Source organism: Periplaneta americana, chromosome 16, assembly GCF_040183065.1.
Source record: "Periplaneta americana isolate PAMFEO1 chromosome 16, P.americana_PAMFEO1_priV1, whole genome shotgun sequence".
Lineage (NCBI taxonomy): Eukaryota > Metazoa > Arthropoda > Insecta > Blattodea > Blattidae > Periplaneta > Periplaneta americana.
This window is the reverse complement of record NC_091132.1, coordinates 35,634,064-35,656,512: the sequence shown is the minus strand read 5'-3', so window position 1 is coordinate 35,656,512 and position 22,449 is coordinate 35,634,064. Positions and strand designations below refer to the sequence as shown.

General features: G+C 35.2%; 1 protein-coding gene across 2 annotated transcripts in view; it reads left to right on the top strand.

Annotated features, from left to right (window-relative positions):
• gus (splA/ryanodine receptor domain and SOCS box containing gustavus) overlaps nt 1–18,208 on the top strand; it is a 246,740-nt gene extending 228,532 nt beyond the window's left edge. For both annotated transcript variants that reach the window (XM_069813120.1, XM_069813121.1), the window contains exons 4-7: nt 2,939–3,124; nt 6,088–6,232; nt 12,765–12,923; nt 14,635–18,208. In XM_069813120.1, coding sequence (XP_069669221.1) covers nt 2,939–3,124; nt 6,088–6,232; nt 12,765–12,923; nt 14,635–14,774 — 630 coding nt within the window. In that variant the 3' untranslated portion in view covers nt 14,775–18,208. The remainder of the gene's footprint in view (nt 1–2,938; nt 3,125–6,087; nt 6,233–12,764; nt 12,924–14,634) is intronic.
• Nucleotides 18,209–22,449: the final 4,241 nt, after the last annotated feature.

The window sequence follows — 22,449 nt, the reverse complement described above, 5'->3', positions numbered from 1 at the left end:
GCTAAACTAACTTTTGCAACCTCTAATCATACCTCATCAAATCCTGCATGGATTTTCATTATTATTATTATTATATTATTATTATTATTATTATTATTATTATTATTATTATTATTATTATTATTATTATTATTTTCTTTTTTGCAAATAATTTTAAAAGTATAAAAGTTAAGTATAATTTTTTTTTAGTTTCTGGTGGCTATAGTATATTTTATGCTCGACCCTGCCGAAATGTACTAATTATACACCTGGTAGCTGTCCTTTAATGCATGTCATTAAAGTACACCTACTCATTAAAGTACAGGTCTTCAGCCAATGATCACTCAGCTTACATGTGTTCAGCCAATGACAAGTCAGCTTTGTACCGTTATAAAACTGCAAGTATCGATTATTCTCGGATATGCAATCGAAAGAGAATTAGTGAAAAGTCACGGAGGCTGGAAATCCAATACTGTCACAGAAGGTTATGTTCTGTTACTATAATAATTAGCGTTAATTGTAAATAATATTCAAATAAATTCAATTTGTCATCTCGTTTTTCAATGTCGAATTTAATAATCAAGGTTATAATATTATCAAGTTTAATGGGATTACATCAAGGTCAGTGACATTGTTCCTCGGAAAAAATCAGTACTTTCGCGTCTGCGCACATCTCACAATTCACGACCTAGAACAAGGTCACTTCCGATCTTGTCAGATACAAATAAAATGTATACATCTGAGTACCGGTAATTTCAAGTTAGAAATATGGTCGAGCATAAAAAGTCGCATGAAACTCGCCTATAATGGTAATTAAGAAGCTCGTATGAAAATTATGAAACTCGCTTGCTCTCGTTTCATAAACATCCATACTCGCTTCTTAATTACTATCATTATAGGCTCGTTGCATAATGTACTATTTTAAAACAATATTTAATATGGAAAAAGTGTCTCTTAAGTACCCACCTTCACAAAGTGGTTGAAAATCAGAATTTTTTCACACATTCTCCCATTTCTTCTACTTTTACTGATGGTGAAGTTCAGTTTATTTAGCTTAAGTAGTTTTAATACAAAAAATATCCACAAAAGACGAATAAAAATTCTTAACATAATTCATTAGTACCTGAAACATTTGCAGTACGGTATATGTATAATTAAAAATTTATCCACGTGTGTACTGTAGAGCTTAGAAGATGTATGCTAAAATTGAGAACTATAGCTTTACTCATGTCTGAGAAAATGGGACAAAAATTTCCCAAAATATTAAGGTGGGGGGGGAATTTATATGACACTTACATGCGACTTACATGGTGGCATGACTTCTATAGAGAACATTTCATGACCTAAATATCTATTAACTTACAAAAAATGAGAATTTTTAAGGCCAAAAATTGAAATTGTGAATTTTCTTCATCTATACTACCTAGTCCATTTAATGCACAAGAATATATGCATGAAATTCACTTACAGTTTTGTTATCTTTCCATCTTAAGACATAATTATTTTGACTAACTTCTGTCAAGGATTAATTGCTATTTACAGGGCAAAATTATAGATCAAAATGTTGTATGCTATTTATACCGCAGAATTAGAGGCCAAAATGTTGTATAACATTCTTAAGCAGTAGTTGTCATATCATTTTTCAAATGATGTTGAAATTAAATTTGAATTGGTGGGTAAGATTAATGTAGACACGACGTGAAAATTAAGGCATAATTAATTTATATTTGCGTTTTGCAGTAGATCTTTTTTTAACGTTTTTTACCTTTTATGAGAATGGAAAATTTTCATTTGTAATCCTGTTACTCCTGACAAAAAAAAAATAATCAAGTTACTCTGTAATTGAATTACTTGAAATGATTTTGTTGATTCTACATTTAAAAAGTCTAGATTCTTTCTGAGGCACAACAACATCCTCTAGATGTTTGGTCTTTCTTTTGACCAACACTAGACTCTCTCACATAGCAGGCCTCCCTGACCTTATGGTCAGCACGATCCAGGGACCTGCAGAGACATCACAGGGCAAGTACAAAACCAAGGACAAACAGCCAGTCTCAAGGAATGGAGATAAATTTCCATGCATATCAGGAATCGAATCAGAGTGTTACGGAAATAAGTGCAAAATTTGTTACGAATAATGGGTAAAATCATTACGAACTGAAAATTTATCTGCAAGTTCTTCCTCAGTAGTTTGTTCAATACTTATCAACATTTTAAACGTCTGCAAAATTAGAATAATTTCAAGGGAAAAATTGTTCCGGGGTCGGGTATCGATCCCAGGACCTCTGGTTGAACGTACCAGCACTCTGCCAACTGAGCTACCCGGGAACTCTACCCGACACCGTCTCAACTTTTCCCTTTATATCCACACAACTCGCGTGGGCTGACGAAATGCCAGAGACCCACATCGAGTGCACACAAACTCTTTGTGACTTGAAATTGTGGTTTTCTATTAACGTACACAGTGACGTATATATTATGCAAATCTAATCTTTCAGGTAAAGCTTCCTGTAAAGCAGATTTGAATAATTTCAAGGGAAAAATTGTTCCGGGGCCGGGTATCTGCAAAATTAGATTACGTGCCATCTGAAGGACTTACAATGAATTTTTCAGTTTGTTAACCTAAATGCGATACTATTTATGCTAAGAACGTCAGATGAGTAAAGCAATACAAGATACGCAAAATGCATAACTTTTTAATTGCTTTCATTGCCCTGGATTACTTAGATATTTGCACTTAGTTTTCTACCGCAGTGTGTGTGTACATTTATTGCATAATCCTGGAATCATTTCTCTGATGGGCTTTTTTTGTTATGTCAAAACTCAGTGGAAAGAGGGAAGAATGCTCTTAAAATAATAATAGCTCAATCAGTACACAAATAAATTTGTAAGACACTAGTAACAATTCAGATCTTCCAATATAAGGTATCTACTTCAAATATTAATCCATTTATTTCAGGATGACGATAAACTGACGTTTCATAGACATCCAGTAGCCCAAAGTACAGACTGCATACGAGGAAAAGTGGGGCTCACGAAGGGGCTACATGTGTGGGAGGTACATTGGTCTACTCGACAGAGAGGGACACATGCAGTAGTAGGTGTGGCAACACAGGATGCACCATTGCATTCTGTAGGGTATCAGGTATGTGTACTGTCTTGCATCATGAATTACTGAGCATAAAATCTAGTTGATTTACAAGAAAAACACATTAAGTCAAAAATATTAATTCTGAGAAAAAGGCATATATAATGTACAGTCACAGTCTACTATATACAGTAGTTGCCCACCACTAGGATCGCTACTATCGCCTCATCATCGCAGAACTCTCTCCTAGCAGCCGACAAAATATGTTACACTTTCGTTGTTCTTTTGGAAAAATTAACACCTTCCTTCCATTATTAAAATATTAAATGCATAAAGTTAATTTATTATTTTAATGAGGTATATTAAATTCCACCATAAACTCGAAGATACCTGCAAGAAATAAGTAATATAATTTTTGTTTGTGCAAAACGAACTGAAATTTACTATAATAGCTTCACTCATTCAAGATTATAACGATAATTAACTATGAAACCAATAAATATTAATTTGCATTTCTCTTTACAATAATAATAATGGAAATATGAATTAATGGAGTAACTTACATGTACCGGTACTTGTAGTGTAGGCTTACGTAGTTAAAGTGGGATGAGGTTAAGCAATAATAATCACACCAGAATTGGAAATGAAACGTGATCAATAAATTTTATTGTAACAGACTTTTTCTACGTCTCTAGTAAAGTAACAAATAAAAATAACAACAAAATTAACAGCTATAATTAAAAACATATCCTTTGAAGAAAAAAGTAGGCCTAAGCAATAATAATCCCACCAGAATTGAAAATAAAACGTGATCAATAAATTTCATTAAAACAAACTTAATTTTTCTACGTCTTTAGTAAAATAACACATAAAAATAATAACAAAATTAATAGCTACAACTAGAAATATATCGTCTGAAAAAAAAATAGACCTAACCTTTATTTCTCTGGAAATTTAGCAGCCTAAGTGACAGAACTTTAACCGGTATCTAATGTCCTTTCGGTTAGACTGAAACATTTCATTGTGAAATTTAAGGATATAATGTATTCTAACAGCCACAAAGAACTTCAAATTAACAGTTTTGTTTCTGCACAGCATTCTTGTGGAAACCCAGGAATCTTTCTGAATATTTCGGAAATCGGAAAAAGGATAACTCTGGCCTCTTTCTCTCTGTTGCTACAATTTATAGCAGTACAAACGTCTCCTCCTTGTCTCTTATTATTATTCCAATTATTATATTTTAGCCATTAACATTTTCATTACAACCAATAACGAACATTTCACAAGCATCAATGTGAATTACGCAACGAGCCAGCACTCGATAGAAACACGACACAGTCCAAAGTCGACCATGGACAGTCTATTGTTTATAGTTGCCAACCGCTTGGAGCGCTTTATCACGAGCTTTGCAAAAAAACACCTCAAGCTTCGCGACTGTATATAGTAGACTGTGGTACAGTAGTGGCAAAAAAAAACTGGACCGAAATTGTAGTTGATTTCAGAGCCTTGTTCACTCCAGAGCACGATAGACTGGTAACTAAGACTTCCGTGGTTCGAATCCTGCGTGGAAAGGAAACTTCTTTTTTGTTCCTTATTCAAATTTATTCCCAATACTTTTCGATTGCTGGTAAAATTCATGTTCTGGGAATAATAAGTTAATTAAGTAGTAAATATCGCTACAATTGAAAAGTGTTGGGAATAAATTTGAATAAGGAACAAAAAAAAGTTTCCTTCATAGGCAGGATTCGAACCACGAAAGTCTTAGTTACCAGTCTATCATGCTATGGAGTGAACAAGGCTCTGAAATCAGCTACAAGGATCGGTTCGGTTTTTTTTTTTTTTTTTTTTTTTTTTTTTTTTTTTTTTTTTTTGCCACTATTGTACATAATGTAGGCCTGTGTGTACAAATTTATAATTTGAAAGTGAATACACATAAAGAGAACCAACTTATTGGCAATAATACTTTTAGGATTCAGTTTTGTCAAGAACTTTCAAACGCCTTTTTTCTTTTTCAGAAGTAATACTTTTGACTGAATATGTTTTGCTTGTAAACCTACGATCTGTAAGACCAAAAGTAAAATAGTTGTAATGCACGTTACTCAAGAACAAAAACGTGCTAATGTTCCTATTAACAATAAATACACTCCTTAATTTTGTAGGAAATAATGTATTGGGACCTCATTTGTTTTTGACAATGAATAAGAACCTTTCATCTAATGTTTGTTGAGAGTAGGGTTGCCAACTTTTTTTTTAAGAAAATACGGGAAATTAAGGAATCGACAGAATTTCACATATGGTTTAGTTACTAAAAAACATCTTTATTCTACACTTCGGAGCTAGGCTTAAATTAAGAGTATTTTGAGACATTTTGTCTCGTGTAATATCGGCTGCAATTTTCAGCCCTGATTTGATTAATGTGTCGTGCTCATGTTTTGAACATCTGTTCAGTTATTATTTATGAAATGAAATATCCTCTTTGTATGAGCATTACTACATGGTATGGCTTAGAACAAAACTCGCCAGTTTTTCTAAATTTGTAACATTAATACTGTTTGATTTTAAAACCCATTCTTGGCAAGCATTACGTTCTATAAATACAGCATATTTTAATGCTTCTTTTGAACAACAAAACTCATATAAACAAATCACAGCAAAATCAAATGTTTAGAATAAAAAATTTTACATTATAGAAAAATAAAGAAGAATAATGCTCAAAGAGAAGAATAACACAGAAGCTTGGAGACTGTTAAAAATTAGGGGCAAATATGGGAGAGCTGGCAACCCTAGTTGAGAGTCACTACCTTTCTGACTATACCACTCTTTATTTAACTATGATAATGTGAATATTTTAAGTAGTACTATATCTGATACTTTCTCTGAAGCTAGTCGATGTTTCTCAGCTAAAAAAATAGTCATTCATTTCCTCATATAAGTTTTTTGTAGGGGATTGATGTTAAAATTATAGATGTTATAATGAAAGATAATGCAGTAGTTAATGTTTTTCTCTTTTTTTTTTCCAGAGCCTAGTTGGCAGCAATGACCAGTCATGGGGCTGGGATCTAGGTCGAAATAAACTGTATCATGATTCAAAGAATAACGCAGGTGTAACATACCCTGCGTTGCTCAAACCAGATGAGACATTTATTGTCCCCGACAAATTTTTAGGTAAGTCATCTGTTGCACTAAAGCTGTTTGGGTGTCTGTGATGTTGAAATATCAAACCATAACATTACTGTGTGCGTCTATGGACCTGTTTGTGTTAGGCAAGTGTTAATGCATGTCTTGGGAAGGAAAGTATACTCATTGGGTGGTTTGTGACACCCTCTTTGCCACCTCCTGTCCCTTACTCTATATTTATTGCTGTGCCATTAAATTTACACCCCTAAACACAAGCAGCCAAAACAAAGTTACAACACTATTGTTTTCTTTTTTGCTCATAACTGAATTCTGTGATATTGAACTCAGTTTTAAACAACATTTGAGACAGTTAAGGGTCGTTAAATGCCATGAACGCTGTTAGAGCAGTTGCATTGGTAGAGGATGACTGCAATTTACCTTATGTGGCTCAGGTGTTGCATACAACTCCGTCAACAGTTTCACATATTGTGCAAACGATGAAAGAGTAATGGAACGGAGAAAAATTCTCTCCGGCGCCGGGATTTGAACCCGGGTTTTCAGCTCTACGTGCTGATGCTTTATCCACTAAGCCACACTGGATATCCACCCCGGCGTTGGACAGAATCATCTCAGATTAAGTTCCAACTCTTAGGTTACCTCTAGTGCCACCCTCTTCACTACGTCATAGATGTCTATGAACGTAGGACTGAAGTCCACACATGTGCTGAGGTGCACTCGTTATGAGTGACTAGTTGGCTGGGATCCGACGGAATAAGTGCCGTCTTAAATAACGAAGTGATTTACGCATATCATATATATTATTTTATGTACTGAAGTACATATGATATTTCCATGCAGATATTCTGCGTCATCATACGATGAAAGAGTAATGGAATGGAGAAAAATTCTCTCCAGCGCCGGAATTTTTCTCCATTCCAATACTCTTTCATCGTATGATGACGCAGAATATCTGCACGGAAATATCATATGTACTTCGGTACATAAAATAATATATATACTGTGCAAAGGTACAGGGAACTTCGTTCATATTCTCGAAGTACGAGATATGGTAGGAAAAGGTTAAGTTATTCCAATAGAAGACCAGTTCATGCGCCTTCAAGTGCTGCATAACCGCCACACCACTGCGATCGAAGCCAGAAATCGACTAGAACAAGTGCGAGGTGTGAATGTCAGTGAGTGGACTGTGAGGAGGAGGTTACAGGATGCTTGCCTGATCTCCAGAAGACCTGCTCCTGGCCCGAACTTACAAGACAATATCGTCAAACTCGTTTACAGTTTGACAGGGAACATCAGGAATGGGCTGACAAACAGTGGGGAACAGTTTTGTTCTCAATGAGTCCCGATTCTACCTCAGATTCTTAGATGGAAAAGAAAGAATGTGGAGGAGGACTGGAGAAAGGTATTCTCAATGCAAATTTTCATCAAGGACATGATTTCATGGCGATTCAGCGATGGTGTGGGCAGGCATCAGTGACTGCATGAACGGATCTTGTTTTTGTGGACAGTGGGTCTCTTACTGCCCACCGCTACATTGAAAAAATCCTAGGGCAACATGTTCTTCCTTTTGCATCATTTATTGGTGACAATTTCGTGCTCTTGCAAAACTATACACGTCCTTGTGTGGCGCGATATGCCCTGCAGTACCTCAATGAAGTAGGGATCCCACTCATGGTATGGCCATCACGCATTCCGGATCTTGACCCACTTGATCGTCTGTGGGACATTTTAGGAAGGAATGTCTGTCGCCATGCTCCAGACACTCTTCAAGAGCTACGGGACCATCTCTGAAACACCTGAGCCACATAATGTAAGCTGCGTCATCGTCTACCAATGGGACTACTCTAGCGGCCTTCATGGCATTTAACGACATCTTAACTCTCTTAAATGTTGTTCAAAACTGAGTTCAATATCACAGAATTCCATTATACACAAAAAAAAAAAAAGAAAACAATTGTGTTGTAACTTTGTTTTAGCTGCTTCTGTTTAGGGTTGTAAATTTTGATTGCACAGCAATAAACATAGGGTGAGGGACAGAAAGTGACAAAGAAGATGTCAAACCAACCAATTGGTACACTTTCCTTCTCAAAACATGAATAAACACTTGCTTACCACAAACAGGTCCATAGAAGCACACAGTAATGTTATAATTTGTATTATGGTTTGATATTTCAAATTTATTGAAGTGTTGCGTTTTTTCTGCTCGGCAGTGTATTTCGGAGTGAATTGAAATAGTTCTAGAACACTAGATTTCCATTGACTTGGATCTTGGTAGTTGTACAATTTTCTTAAAACACTAGCGGTCTTACTAATAAAAACTTTATATATAGACGTTTAACTGTCTTATACAATGAGTAGCTCATTTATGTCTCGTGTGTAAATTCGTTACTAATAATCACTACATACGTCGCGTATAACAGTACAACTGTTACACAGCTACGTCATAGTTTCGTCATTACTTCGTTACGAAAGATAATAGAATATCTTAGGTTCTCTATTGCATCCAGTAGAGCGGTCTAGTGTAGCATGTTAAGTATCGATAGTACAACTGGCTCTAATCGATTACCATACTATATTTTGGTCAAAGAGTACAAGCTACAGTAATATTATCACAGCTTACTATATATATGCTCTTTGGTTTGTTCTTCTTTGGTTACTAGGTAACCATCATAATAAAATGACAGTCGATACGAACAGTTGTTAGAGGGGCGGCCATTTTTTCTCTATATACAACGCTTAAACAAGGGGTTTCGTGTATATAACTACTGCAAAGCAATTCCCATTGTATAGTTACAGGCTGTTTATAAGTCCATCGCTTCTGCATGGTTTATTAGTAAAGTTTTCTGTCTCAACTCTGCATAAGTCTAGTATAAAAACTATTCACGGTTTATTAGTAAGACTGTAGAACAGTAATATTCAACTTTTTTTTGTTAGCATACCCCCAAAATATATTGTACTCCAAACTGCATTGCAAGTATATAAGAATTAACGAAAATCTATCATTGATGTTATACTAAAAATAAATTTTTTATTATTATTATTATTATTTATACAGTAGTTATTGATACAATAATTATAATAATGATTTACGTAAAATGTTATTCAAGCAAGGAAAAACAAGAACTGATATTGTAAAAGAAAGTATAATATAATGCAATAATAATTATCAATGAGTATAATAAAATAAATATGTCAGCATTTTCAGTGGGATGCATAGCACTGCATTAGAACAATTCTGAAGTACAGATACAAATGCCACTTGTACTGTTTTGGCGGTTAGCAGGTTTACACTCTAAGCTGACGATATATATATATATATATATATATATATATATATATATATATATACAGGGCTGGGCAGTATTTGAAATACATGTATTTCAAATACGTATTTGAAATACATTTGTATTTTGTATTTAAATACATAAAATTGATGTATTTTGTATTTCAAATACTCAAAATACTTTCTTCTTCTTGTCCTTCAAGTTTTGGATTTGTATCTGAAGAATGAACTTCTGTCTTATTTGCCTACCCATTTCAGATGTACTAGCCCATACACTTAGTTTTCTTGCCACAACTGATTTCCTTAATGCCATAAAGAAATCTCCAACATCATCAAGGATCCATCACCCAACACTTGCAAAGTGTTCAGCATTATGGAATGCGTCTAGAAGACCCAAATCCTCAGAAATTATATCAGATGTCTTGAAATATTCATTAAAGTTTCCTTGCCCCACTCGATGGAATTCTCTTTATGCCTCAATCTCTCAAATATTGCAATTCAAACATAATATAAACTGTATATGTGAAAAACTGGGATTGCCAACCTTCAAAGATGTTGTTGTTTTCTAATGCCAGGCGTTTGACAATAAAGTCATTTGACCTCTTGCACTCCAATATTTTTCAAAGATATTATCATGACTAGCCACTGAAGCACAGATTTTGAGGTGTTCCGAATCCATTTCTTGGTTTGAGTTGCACAATGGGCAGTTAGGGGACTGATATATTCCAATTCTATGCAGGTGTTTGGCCAAACAATCATGGCCTGTTGCCAACCTGAATGCAGCTACAGACGATTTTCGTGGTAAATCGGGAATTAACTGTGGATTTTGATGCAGTGAGTTCCATTTTTTCCCTTGGGATTGAGTTATCAAATTTTGTTTGTTGAAGTCTAAGTATGTAGACTTAATAAATCTCTTCACAGAGTAATACGTAGATTTAGTAACAGGTCTGTAAGTAGCAGTGCTGCCCTTCTTTGCTAAAGCATCCGCATTCTCGTTTCCCAGGATTCCACAATGGGATGGTATCCATTGGAATACAATTCTGTTATTGAGTGATCTAATTGAGAGAGCATTTTAGTTATTTCAAAGATGTTGAGTTTCAGTACCTTGAAGAATAGTGTGCAGTTCTGAAACCCATTGCTGTAACCCTTTATTTAATGCAAAATGAGAAGACGTGCTATTACGGCCAACTTCTATCCACATTAATTTCCCTCAAAGAATACAGATTACATATTATGTTATCTAGTAATCTACGCCATCTATTCCAAGTACTCCAATCCTAATGAGTTCGCTTTCATCAAGATTTAAAGCGATGTTTTGATCTGACCCTAGAAGCAAATTGAGCTATTTTGGCAGCTTGTTGCCACCCATCATTTAAGATGATATAGCTACCTGACAATGCCTCACCAAATGATAAGAAGAGTGTGTGAAATCAGCTAAGCAGTTCTCACTACACCTTTGGTCAGTTCAGACGATGAAAAACAATTTCTATGTTTTCAACTCAAGTACAACAGACTTTGAAAAGCAAAAAGAAAAGAACTTGTCTACTGCGGAGTATGAGCTCATACAATTCTTCAATGGCAAAGGGACAACCCTGTGCTCTCTAGAGAATTATCCAACAGTGAAACAAGCTTTTATAAAGTATAATACAAGTTTGTGTACCTCTGCGCCTGTAGAAAAACTGTTCTGTTTAGCAGGAATTATTCATTCACCAGTAAGGGGATCCTTGCCTGAGGAACTTTTTGAGAAACTGTTTTTTTAAGGGTGCAGTAATTATTCATATATATCACAATTTCATTGTTGGCTGGGAAAAGGAAGAATGTTTAGTTACAGTGTTTATATAAAACTTCGAGATAAAAATAATTTTAATGTTAATATAATATTTTAGATTTTCGGTAATATTCTTATTTCTTTATATATTGTATCGGGTATTTGAAATACAAATGTTGTTGTTGTTTTCTAATGCCAGGCATTTGACAATGAAGTCATTTGACCTCTTGCACTCCAATATTTTTCAAAGATATCATGAATAGCCACTGAAGCACAGATTTTGAGATGTTCCGAATCCATTTCTTGGTTTGAATTGCACAATGGACAGTTAGGGGACTGATATATTCCAATTCTATGCAGGTGTTTGGCCAAACAATCATGGCCTGTTGCCAATCTAAATGCAGCTACAGACGATTTTCGTGGTAAATCGGGAATTAACTATGGATTTTGATGCAGAGAGTTCCATTTTTTCCCTTGGGATTGTGTTATTAAATTTTGTTTGTTGAAGTCTAAGTATGTACATTTAATAAATCTTTTCACAGAGTAATACGTAGATTTAGTAACAGGTCTGTAAGTAGCAGTGCTGCCCTTCTTTGCTAAAGCATCCGCATTCTCGTTTCCCAGGATTCCACAATGGAATGGTATCCATTGGAATACAATTCTTTTATTGAGTGATATTAATTGAGAGAGCATTTTAGTTATTTCTGCTGTTTGAGATGAAGGTGTGTGTTTAGAGACTATTGATAGAATAGCTGCTTTGGAGTCTGACAATATAACTGCATTCCTAAATTTATTGATGTGGCATAGAAGATTCCTGAGACTTTCCCTTATTGCAATGATTTCACCATCAAAACTTGTTGTTCCATATCCAAGAGATCTATAAAGTGAGAAGAGACAGCACGTAACACCTGCACCGGCACCTTGTTCTCTGGAGATCAAGGATCCGTCGGTGTATAAATGAAGCCAGTTTTGTGGAGGGTACCTAATATTAATTGTCTCTAAAGACAATTGTTTCAGTATTTCAATGTTTACTTCTGATTTCAGTATTTCTTCTGTTAAATTTAGATTATATTCTATATATAATAGAGTTAAATACAAATGTATTTTGGTTAATTTTTTTAAAGTATTTTGTATTTGTATTTCAAATACTATTCTCTGAAGTATTTTGTATTTGTATTTCAAATACCTGGATGTCAGTATTTTGCCCAGCCCTGTATATATATGTGTGTGTATATATATATATATATATATATATATATATATATATATATATATATATATACGAAAAGGTTATTTAAGGTGAAAGAATCGCATAGAAAATTGTACAGATTATCTTCTTTCATACATTTAGATAGATCCCTATGAAACTACTTGCGTATTGTAGAAAGAGAGTTAACAGATGTTCCCTGTCCTCAATCTCTCTTTAATCGTTCTGGAGATATAAGTATTTCCATTTTTGTATGTTTTGTGTAGTACTTCTGTCACACTGATGTTTATTTTTGTATTTTCAGTTGTCTTGGATATGGATGATGGCACTTTGTCATTCGTGGTGGATGGTCAGTATCTAGGAGTTGCATTCCGCGGACTGAAAGGTCGAAAATTGTACCCCATTGTGAGTGCAGTTTGGGGTCACTGTGAAATCACAATGAAATATATTGGGGGTTTGGACCGTAAGTATTTCTCCACTTTTTATATACATTTCTTTAAAATTAGAACGTCTGTTTGTATTAATTTTGTTGCAGTGCATATATGTAAATGTTTAATGTTCATTCATGACTGCGGATATAGAGATTCGTACCAAGTTTGTGAATATCTGCTGACACTTCAACTTGGCTATTACTCGTAATAAATATATTCTCCTCTATTCCCTTTGCTTTTCCTTTCTCCTGTTCATTTCTTTATGCAGCATTTTATAACTGGTTTACATTACAGTTATGCTGGTATAATGGATGGAGTTTTTGTGTTCAAAACATATTTATCTTCGAAGTAAGACTATGATATTTCCTCATTCTGTTGATAAAATTACAGTATGTTTTTGAAACCTTGAGGTAAAAATAATACAAACTCAAGTATGTTTACCTAAAGAATTTTTATTAAATAAATACGTTATAAGCAGTTTGTCTTTAAAAATGCACTATTTCAAGATGAAAACAACATTAGACTTGTAAGAATATAAAGAACTCTATGATTTCTACTTCTTGATATGAAATAATAATTGTGCCTATATATTTTGTTTAATATATACAAGAAAGTTTGAGAATAATAGTAAAGCTATCTTTAAATCGAAGGTTGTTCAATAGGACACAGCATACTGTATAATGAACATACAAATTTAAAGAATTGTGTATTAATAATGACATTAAAAACAGAGTTCTTGCCACATCTCTATTGATGATAAACCTAGTTTTCGTAAACATATTGAAAATATTCCTTTTTTCACCCCATATAACCATTGTTTATCCTCTGATTGAGGTTCTGGCTGATATGTACATCTATTATCAGGCAGTACATCTCACTTGACAGAATAAGCTATATGAACTGATTAGCAAAATTTGGGAAGAATAAAGAATGCCTGATGAATGGAAAAGAGGAATGATCTGTCCACTATTTTAGAAAGGTGACCCACTAGTGTGTTCAAACTACCGTGGAATATGTCTTTTAAATATCGCATATAAACTACTCTCAGCCATAATTAGTATAAAATTATTACCCTTTGTTGAAAAAGAACTCGGACAATATCAAAGTGGTTTTAGGAATAACATATCAACAATAGACCAAATATTCACCATCACACAGATATTAGAAAAAACCAATGAATATAAAACAAACACCTACCATCTATTCGTAGATTTTAGAGCTGCGTATGATAGTATTAAGAGAGAACAATTGTATATAGCTATGCTAGAATTTGGATTACCCCTTAAGTTGATTCGGCTGACCAGAATAACATTGGAAGGGGCATGTTGTAAGGTTAAGATCCAAAATGACAAGAGTATCGACTTCCAGTGTAATAACGGATTACGACAAGGAAATGGTCTTCATGTCTCCTCTTCAACATAGCTGGTTCGAGTCCTCGTGAGGGAAGAAATTTTCTCATGAAATTTCGGCCAGTGTATGGGACCGGTGCCCACCCAGCATCGTGATGCACTTGGGGAGCTACGATAGGTAGCAAAAATCCGGTTTCGCCAACGAGCTATAATGTCTGGGGGAATCATCGTGCTAACCTCCATTCTGGTTGGATGATCGTCCACCTCCGCTTCGGCATGTGGACGTGAGGCCAGCAGCCGGCTGGTCGGTCTTGGCCCTTCATGGGCTGTAGCACCATGGATTTACTTACTTTACTTGCATTCTTTGTTTACTAATTGCACCTGTTTTCTACAGCTGAGCCACTTCCACTGATGGACTTATGTAGGCGAGTGATACGACAGCGTATAGGCAAGCACCAGCTGGAGGAGCGCATCGCAGACCTGAACCTGCCTCATGCCATGAAGGTTTACCTGCTCTACCGAGATCGCAGATAACAAACTCACAGTCTAGTGCCCAGCGAGGAGTCCGAGTGACAACAAACGCTCAACACTTTCTACTTGCTTCTCAAATTGTCTTGCCAGAAACCCATTTAAAACGAAATCGGAGAAAGGACGAACCTAGTTCGAGGACTGCCACGAGTGTTTGCTACGAGTCCCCTACTCATTCCGTGTCAGTGTTTTGGCAGAGGCAAGATTTCTTTTTTATACGTTTGCGAACTGGTCACCACAACTTTTTTCTGTCTGCATTAAAGGTGATCTGTAGAACTTTAGTGACAAAGTGAATTATTCTTTCCAGGAGATGATATGCTTTTGACAATTTTGGATCGGAGTAAACGTGCAAGGATTGAAACATTTAATTTTGATGGCATTTTCTTATTGTACATCAAGTACGCACTTGACTCTTTAAACCAGTGCCCGTTCCAACTCTTGTAGAACAGTGAAGTACTTGTAGTGCATGCGAGTGAATGGGTGTGTCCGGATTATAAACTTAGCATTGGGAAAATAAGATCAAAAACACGGTTTAAGAACTTTGGTTAGTATTTATAATTGTTTTGTTGACACCTTCTCATGTGGCTTCCACCAGAGGAAGAGAGAGAGAGAGAGCGAAAAAAAGAAAAGAGTGCATGTTCGGAGCAAGGCATAATCTCTACTCCATGTGTCATGCTTTATGCCACAGTATTTGTTTAATGCATCACAGAAATTTCCATTGTCTCTCCCCAACTGTTCCTGATTTGTGATGAAAGAAACATTTATTTTTCCCTTTATACAGTGGAGGAAGACGGTCAACAGAGGATGTGCAGGAACATGCACAAGTGTTCTCTCTTTGGTGGAGGGAGTTTTCATTGCACATCAATTCTCTCCAACAGCTTTTGGTTTATTTCAGTGAAATCGTAAAAGACTTAAATTTTCCGAGAGTTGATTTCAATTGTCATGTAGTTTGAATGATGGTAAGATAATTTTGCTTTAAACTGATGATACGTTGATGTTATTAGGACCCTAGGAAATGAAACTATTTTCCATTCCAATGCTGTATAGATACATTGTGTGCAAAAATTAAACAAAAATGCAATTATCAGTCGCCATGCTTGGGAAAGCCATAGGGCAATGTTGCACTGATCTCAGTTAATTGTCTATGAGTTTCACAGTTTTAGCGCCGTATTTTATTTGGAAACAAATTCTATCGTTCTGTGAAGAAATTGTATTGGTTTTCAAACGCTGCTTTCCTGTGTACACTTGTGCTGCTTCTTTGTGATTCAGCCCTGCCTGCTAGGTGGTGCAAAGGATAGTTACTTTCTGGTTTGAACAGTAATTTAAATATTATTTGGTTAGTGATGTGGCAGTATCGTCTGCCCTTCTATTTCCCAACCTGACAGCTTACGTAGAGTTGCCATTGGTACCCAAGCTAAAAGAAATGAAAAGAATGCTGCATCTGGCTGCTAGCTAAACAGAGAGAAAGTCCGTAGGATATTTTAATGCCATATCTAATCACTTTATTATTTATTTATATTGAAAATCCATTACGAGCATTGTTACACCCTGTAATCAAAAAGAATATGATGACAGACCTGTAATAGTGTCTAAATTCCAAGTGTATGCTTACATTTAAATTTATACCTTTGGCCCCCTATGTTGTAAATATATATATAAATGTATAACACTTGGTGGAAATTACATACGATGATCTAAATTAAGTTCATGATATATATGCATATGTAATACTAGTGACAGATTGAAGTTTGTGAACATGACAGACAAAAGAATGTTGTTGGAGCATAAGTCTTAAAGATGTGTTATGATTGGTGTGCAACACATACTGACTGATTTAATAGCAGTTTATATTTTGTTTCTGCTGTATGGGATCTGGGAATGTGTGAGACAATGCACGAGTTTATATAAAGTAAATTTTAATTTTAATTTGCCAACAAGTTAACAAAAAATAGTACAGTTAGTAAATGTTGATAAAAAGTATAGTCTATTGGTTGGTGGCAATACAAAACTTGTCCTTTATACATTTGTATACTGCAGTTCGCTTTTCTTTGAAGTAATTATACAAAAATTTTAGTGAATTGGTATGGAACACCCAAAATGAGATTTTTTTTAACGATTTTAAAACAAAGATGTCTTATTTTTCCCAGCATAACAAACTACTGTTTTATTACAGTTGCAAGGTGCCAAGCATTATGAATTTTTAAATTACAAATGAAAAGATACAAACTGTCAATACTAATTTCTAGTTTTAGCAAGAGAGCTCCGAAATGAATACTCTAGAGAATCTTGTTTTTTTCAAGGTCAAATTTGTATATGAGGTTCTGTGAGTTTATGTTACCTTATTGTTTTGAAAATGCACTGTTTTTAGATTTGTTGATATATAGATTCGTCTTCATATATTATTGTTTAGTAAGTTTATGGTTAGTTATGACTACTTTTATTTGTAAGTATCAAAATCAGTTTCCATTTTTGTGGCGCTGAAGGTTTAAGTCTACTTGTATTCGTGTTATTATTTTTAAGCACGTTTGCTGGGAGGAAACTAAGACGTTAGGTAACAGTGCCTCGACCTACAGGTATCTACAAGGTGACAGAGATGGTTTCATTTCCAGACTTCCACGTTTATAAGATGAAATTATTATCTACATTTCGTCTTGTTGTGTTTCTAAATCACACATTCTTTTAACTACTTCACCGGAATCTCTTCTTCGTTAGAAGGAAGACACAATACTTTGTGTCCAGAAGAGTAGCAATGCATTCTACTACCCAGGAGTGTAGCAGCACGTGCAAATAATCTCTGTCTCCTTTGTAAAATGAACAAATTGTCTTTTTCAATTAAACCATTTACGTGGAAAGTAGACTGATGCTGGCTTTGGGGAAGCTATCCTCTTGTTTTCAGAAGGATTCCTCTATTAACATTGCAGTTTCTACGAAACTGTCACAATTGGGATACTATCCTGAAAGATAAATTTACTATCACAAGAAGTAATAAAACAAAAGCAAAAACAGCAATGGTAGTCTTTCAACTTTGTACATAATATCCTTTTTTATTAAGAAAATGAAAAAACCTGGAAGATGTGCATGCTTTTTAAGTGTTTGTTCTCGTGGTTTAGTATATATGTGCGTATGTATGTGTGGGTATGTGGATGTGTGTGTATGTAGTTAAGTGACTGAAGCAGTGACAAAAGATTAGGGATGGGTTGTTTGGGACAAGCCATGCAGTGTTTGTGAGATTGGGTACTTGGCGTACATGGTGTCCACCCAGGATGGTATAGATCTTTGAACTAAACATAACCATTTTAAGAAGAAAGATTGTGTAATGTAAAAATAAATGCAAGAAAATGGAATTACCCTACAAGGGTTCACTTTAAATGTAATTTAAATTTAGAATTTCCAGATGCTCTATGACATGTTCTGTGGCAATAAAAGTTACTGGAGATAGAGTAAGCTGATTTCACAGTGGAATATGCGGTCAGGACATACGTACCTCCTTATATTCCGGAATATGCTGTTTCCCTTTCCTTTTCAGACACTGAACAACAAATGTCAACTTTTTGTCTTGTCCTGAAACGAAAACTTGACATATCATGATTCTGATTTAGATTGAAAATGTTGGATAACTTGTTAATTTTGAGGAATCTGGTACAAAATTCGCAAAATACTTTCTTTATTGCAAGCTCCCCCATTACATTACCTCATATTAAGGATTGAAAATTTACTTACAAAACTTATAAATGGCTTTTAAGGAACCTGGAGATTCATTGCCGCCCTCACATAAGCCCGCCATCCTGAGCAACATTAATCCAGTCCCTACCATCATATTATCCCACCTCCCTCAAATCCATTTTAATATTATCCTCCTATCTACGCCTTAAACTCCCGAAAGGTCTTTTCCTCTCAGGTCTTTCAACTAACATTCTATATGCATTCCCTAAATTCACTCATACGTGCTACATGTCCTGCCCACCTCAAACATCTGGATTTAATGTTTCCCATTATGTCAGATGTTGTTTTCTAATGCCAGGCGTTTGACAATAAAGTCATTTGACCTCTTGCACTCCAATATTTTTCAAAGATATCATGGTCAGCCACTGAAGCACAGATTTTGAGGTGTTCCGAATCCATTTCTTGGTTTGAGTTGCACAATGGACAGTTAGGGGACTGATATATTCCAATTCTATGCAGGTGTTTGGCCAAACAATCATGGCCTGTTGCCAATCTAAATGCAGCTACAGTCGATTTTCATGGTAAATCGGGAATTAACTGTGGATTATGATGCAGAGAGTTCCATTTTTTCCCTTGGGATTGTGTTATCATTTTTTGTTTGTTGAAGTCTAAGTATGTAGATTTAATAAATCTTTTCACAGAGTAATACGTAGATTTAGTAACAGGTCTGTAAGTAGCAGTGCTGCCCTTCTTTGCTAAAGCATCCGCATTCTCGTTTGCCAGGATTCCACAATGGGATGGTATCCATTGGAATACAATTCGTTTATTGAGTGATATTAATTGAGAGAGGATTTTAGTTATTTCTGCTGTTTGAGATGAAGGTGTGTGTTTAGAGACTATTGATAGAATAGCTGCTTTGGAGTCTGACAATATAACTGCATTCTTAAATTCTTAAATTTATTGATATGGCATAGAAGATTCCTGAGACTTTCACTTATGTCAGATATGGATGTGAGGGCAGCAGTGGTCTGGTAGGCCTTGGCCCTCCATGGGTTGTCGCAAAAAGGATTTTTTTAACAATGAAGCAGAAAAATCTAATTTAAGCCTTCATTCAGTTACCAATAAGTGTTACATCAGAGTCTAGTATATATTTAATCACAAAGATTGAGTTGTGAGGGTGCTAGGAAGAATAGACTGTGCCGGTACTATTTTGCATTGTCTGTAATGAGACTATATTAGCGTTCCTAGTGGTTAACAACTGTCTATGGATGCATATTTACTACGTATTGAGCTTCGTGAATGTATATACTAGACTGTGGTTATATTTAAAATTCAGCATCTTGATTGTTTTTTTTTTTTTTTATTTTTCCTCGCGAAACACATATTACAGTTCACAATTCTTTGTGTACAGTTTCGTAACCTAGTTGAGCACCATCTTCAAGCTCTCCTCATGTAAATACGATACTTCTTTAAGCATACATTATTTTTACCTCTCTAGAAGTCATTGTACTTACTTCACAACTTGAATACCGCACTCGTTTTTGTGCATGTATAACTTTCATCGCCACTTCTGCGGTGGTTGAATGGTCAGACCTCTGGCCTGGGTTCGAGTCCCGGTCAGATCTGGGATTTTTCATTCAAAAAATCTATAGTGACACTTGTGTTGGACAAGGTTGCAGTTGAATTTATTTCAGGGTTCTCCCATAGATCCCCATATTAGGCATCTACATCATTCTGTCACCATTTCTCCATTTTGTCATCATTCCATAGCATTCCCCTGATTGTCGACTGGCAACTGGCTAGAGACGACGGGGATTGCCTGGTCGAAACCTGGGTACACAGCGATCCTTAGTGTAAACAGCTGGTGAGAGTTCGGGAATGCGCCTAGCTTAAGAGTTCGTGTAGTAGACAGTAACAGGTCGCAGTGTGGGCCATAGTGCCCTCTCCTCCCGTAAATCCTTTCCATTCCATTCGTCCACACCTGTGGAGTAACTGTTAGCATGTCTAGCCGCAAAACCAGGTGGCCCGGGTTCGATTCCCAGTCGGGGTAAGTTACCTGGTTGAGGTTTTTTCCGGGGTTTTCCCTCAACCCAATATGAGCAAATGCTGGGTAACTTTCGGTGTTGGACCCTGCACTCATTTCACCGGCATTATCACTTTCATCTCATTCAGACGCTAAATAACCTAAGATGTTGATAAAGGGTCGTAAAATAACCTACTAAAATAAAATAAAAATCCATTCCATTCAGCCTCTACCTGATCTGTCCTTGCTGGGGGGCACAATAAGCACACATGCAGCCTGAAGTACTAGTCGTACATATTAATATGATCATCACACTGAGACAAGAATTGAGATTAGTTAATCCTGGAGAATGGCTCTTTTTGAAAATCCAACTGGAGAGAGATCCTCCCTCAATCAGCCTTCCCTGAAAATGGAATCAAAACTTTCAATTTTCTACATCCATAGCACTTTATGCAATAGATCAAATTCACAATTTAAAGAGGACTTTGGAAAAATGCTACGAGTATAAAGTGGAAGTGCATTTACTTTTCATTGACTTCCAACAGGCCTTTGATAGCCTGGATAGAAATAAAATCTATATTATACTTGAAGAGTTCGAAATACCTTGGAAATTGATATCCCTAATTAAAATGACATTAGATAAGACATCGGGCAAAGTAGTAGTAGCAGGCAATCAAATTACGAACGCATTCGTAATAAACTCTGGAGTAAGACAGGGTGATATTTTATCTACTACTACATAAAATAATTAGTAAAATATAAGTTACAGGAACAATTGCATGTAAAACCAGGCAAGTTTATGGGTTTGCTGATGATGTCACAGTCTACTATATACAGTCGCGAAGCTCAGTATGTAGTAAAAATGCAAACATGGGTAGTTGTCCACCACTAGGATCGCTACTATCGCCTCATCATCGCAGATCTTTCTCCTAGTAGTAGACGGCAAAATATGTTACACTTTCGTTATGTTCTTTTGGAAAAATTAACACCTTCCTTCCATTATTGAAATATTAAATGCATAAAGTTAATTTATTATTTTAATGAAGTATATTAAATTCCATAAACTCGAAGATACCTGCAAGAAATAAGTTAATATTATTTTTGTTTGTGCAAAACGAACTGAAATTTACTATAATCGCTTCACTCATTCAAGATTATAGCGATAATTAATATGAAACCAATAAATTTTAATTTTCATTTCCCTTTACAACAATAATAATGGAAATATGAATTAATGGAGTAACTTACGTGTACCGGTACTTGTAGTGTAGGCTTACGTAGTTAACAAAGTGGGATGAGGTTAAGCAATAATAATCACACCAGAATTGGAAATAAAATGTGATCAATAAATTTTATTGTAACAGACTTTTTCTACGTCTCTAGTAAAGTAACAAATAAAAATAACAAAATTAACAGCTATAATTAAAAACATATCATTTGAAAAAAAAAAAGTAGGCCTAAGCAATAATAATCCCACCAGAATTGAAAATAAAACGTGATCAATAAATTTCATTAAAACAAACTTAATTTTTCTATGTCTCTAGTAAAATATTATTATTCCAATTATTGTATTTTAGCCATTAAAATTTTCATTACAACCAATAACGAACATTTCACAAGCATCAATGTGAAATATGCAACGAGCTAGAACTCGATGGAAATACGACACAGTCCAAAGTCGACCGTGGACAGTCTATTGTTTCTAGTTGCTAACCGCTTGGAGCGCTTTATCACGAGATTTTCAAAAAATCACCTCAAGCCTCGCGACTGTATATAATAGACTGTGATGATATTGTGATTGTAGGACGTAACATCTCTGATTTAAAATAGATGTTTAAGATTTTAGATAATGAAAGCAAACAGATTGGCTTAAAAGTAAACGAAGAAGAAAAAAAATATGAGATTGAATAAACAGAGAAATGAAAGAGGAGTAAATTTTGAAATGGAGAATTATAATTTCGAAAGTGTTAAAGAATTCACATATCTTGGGTCGTC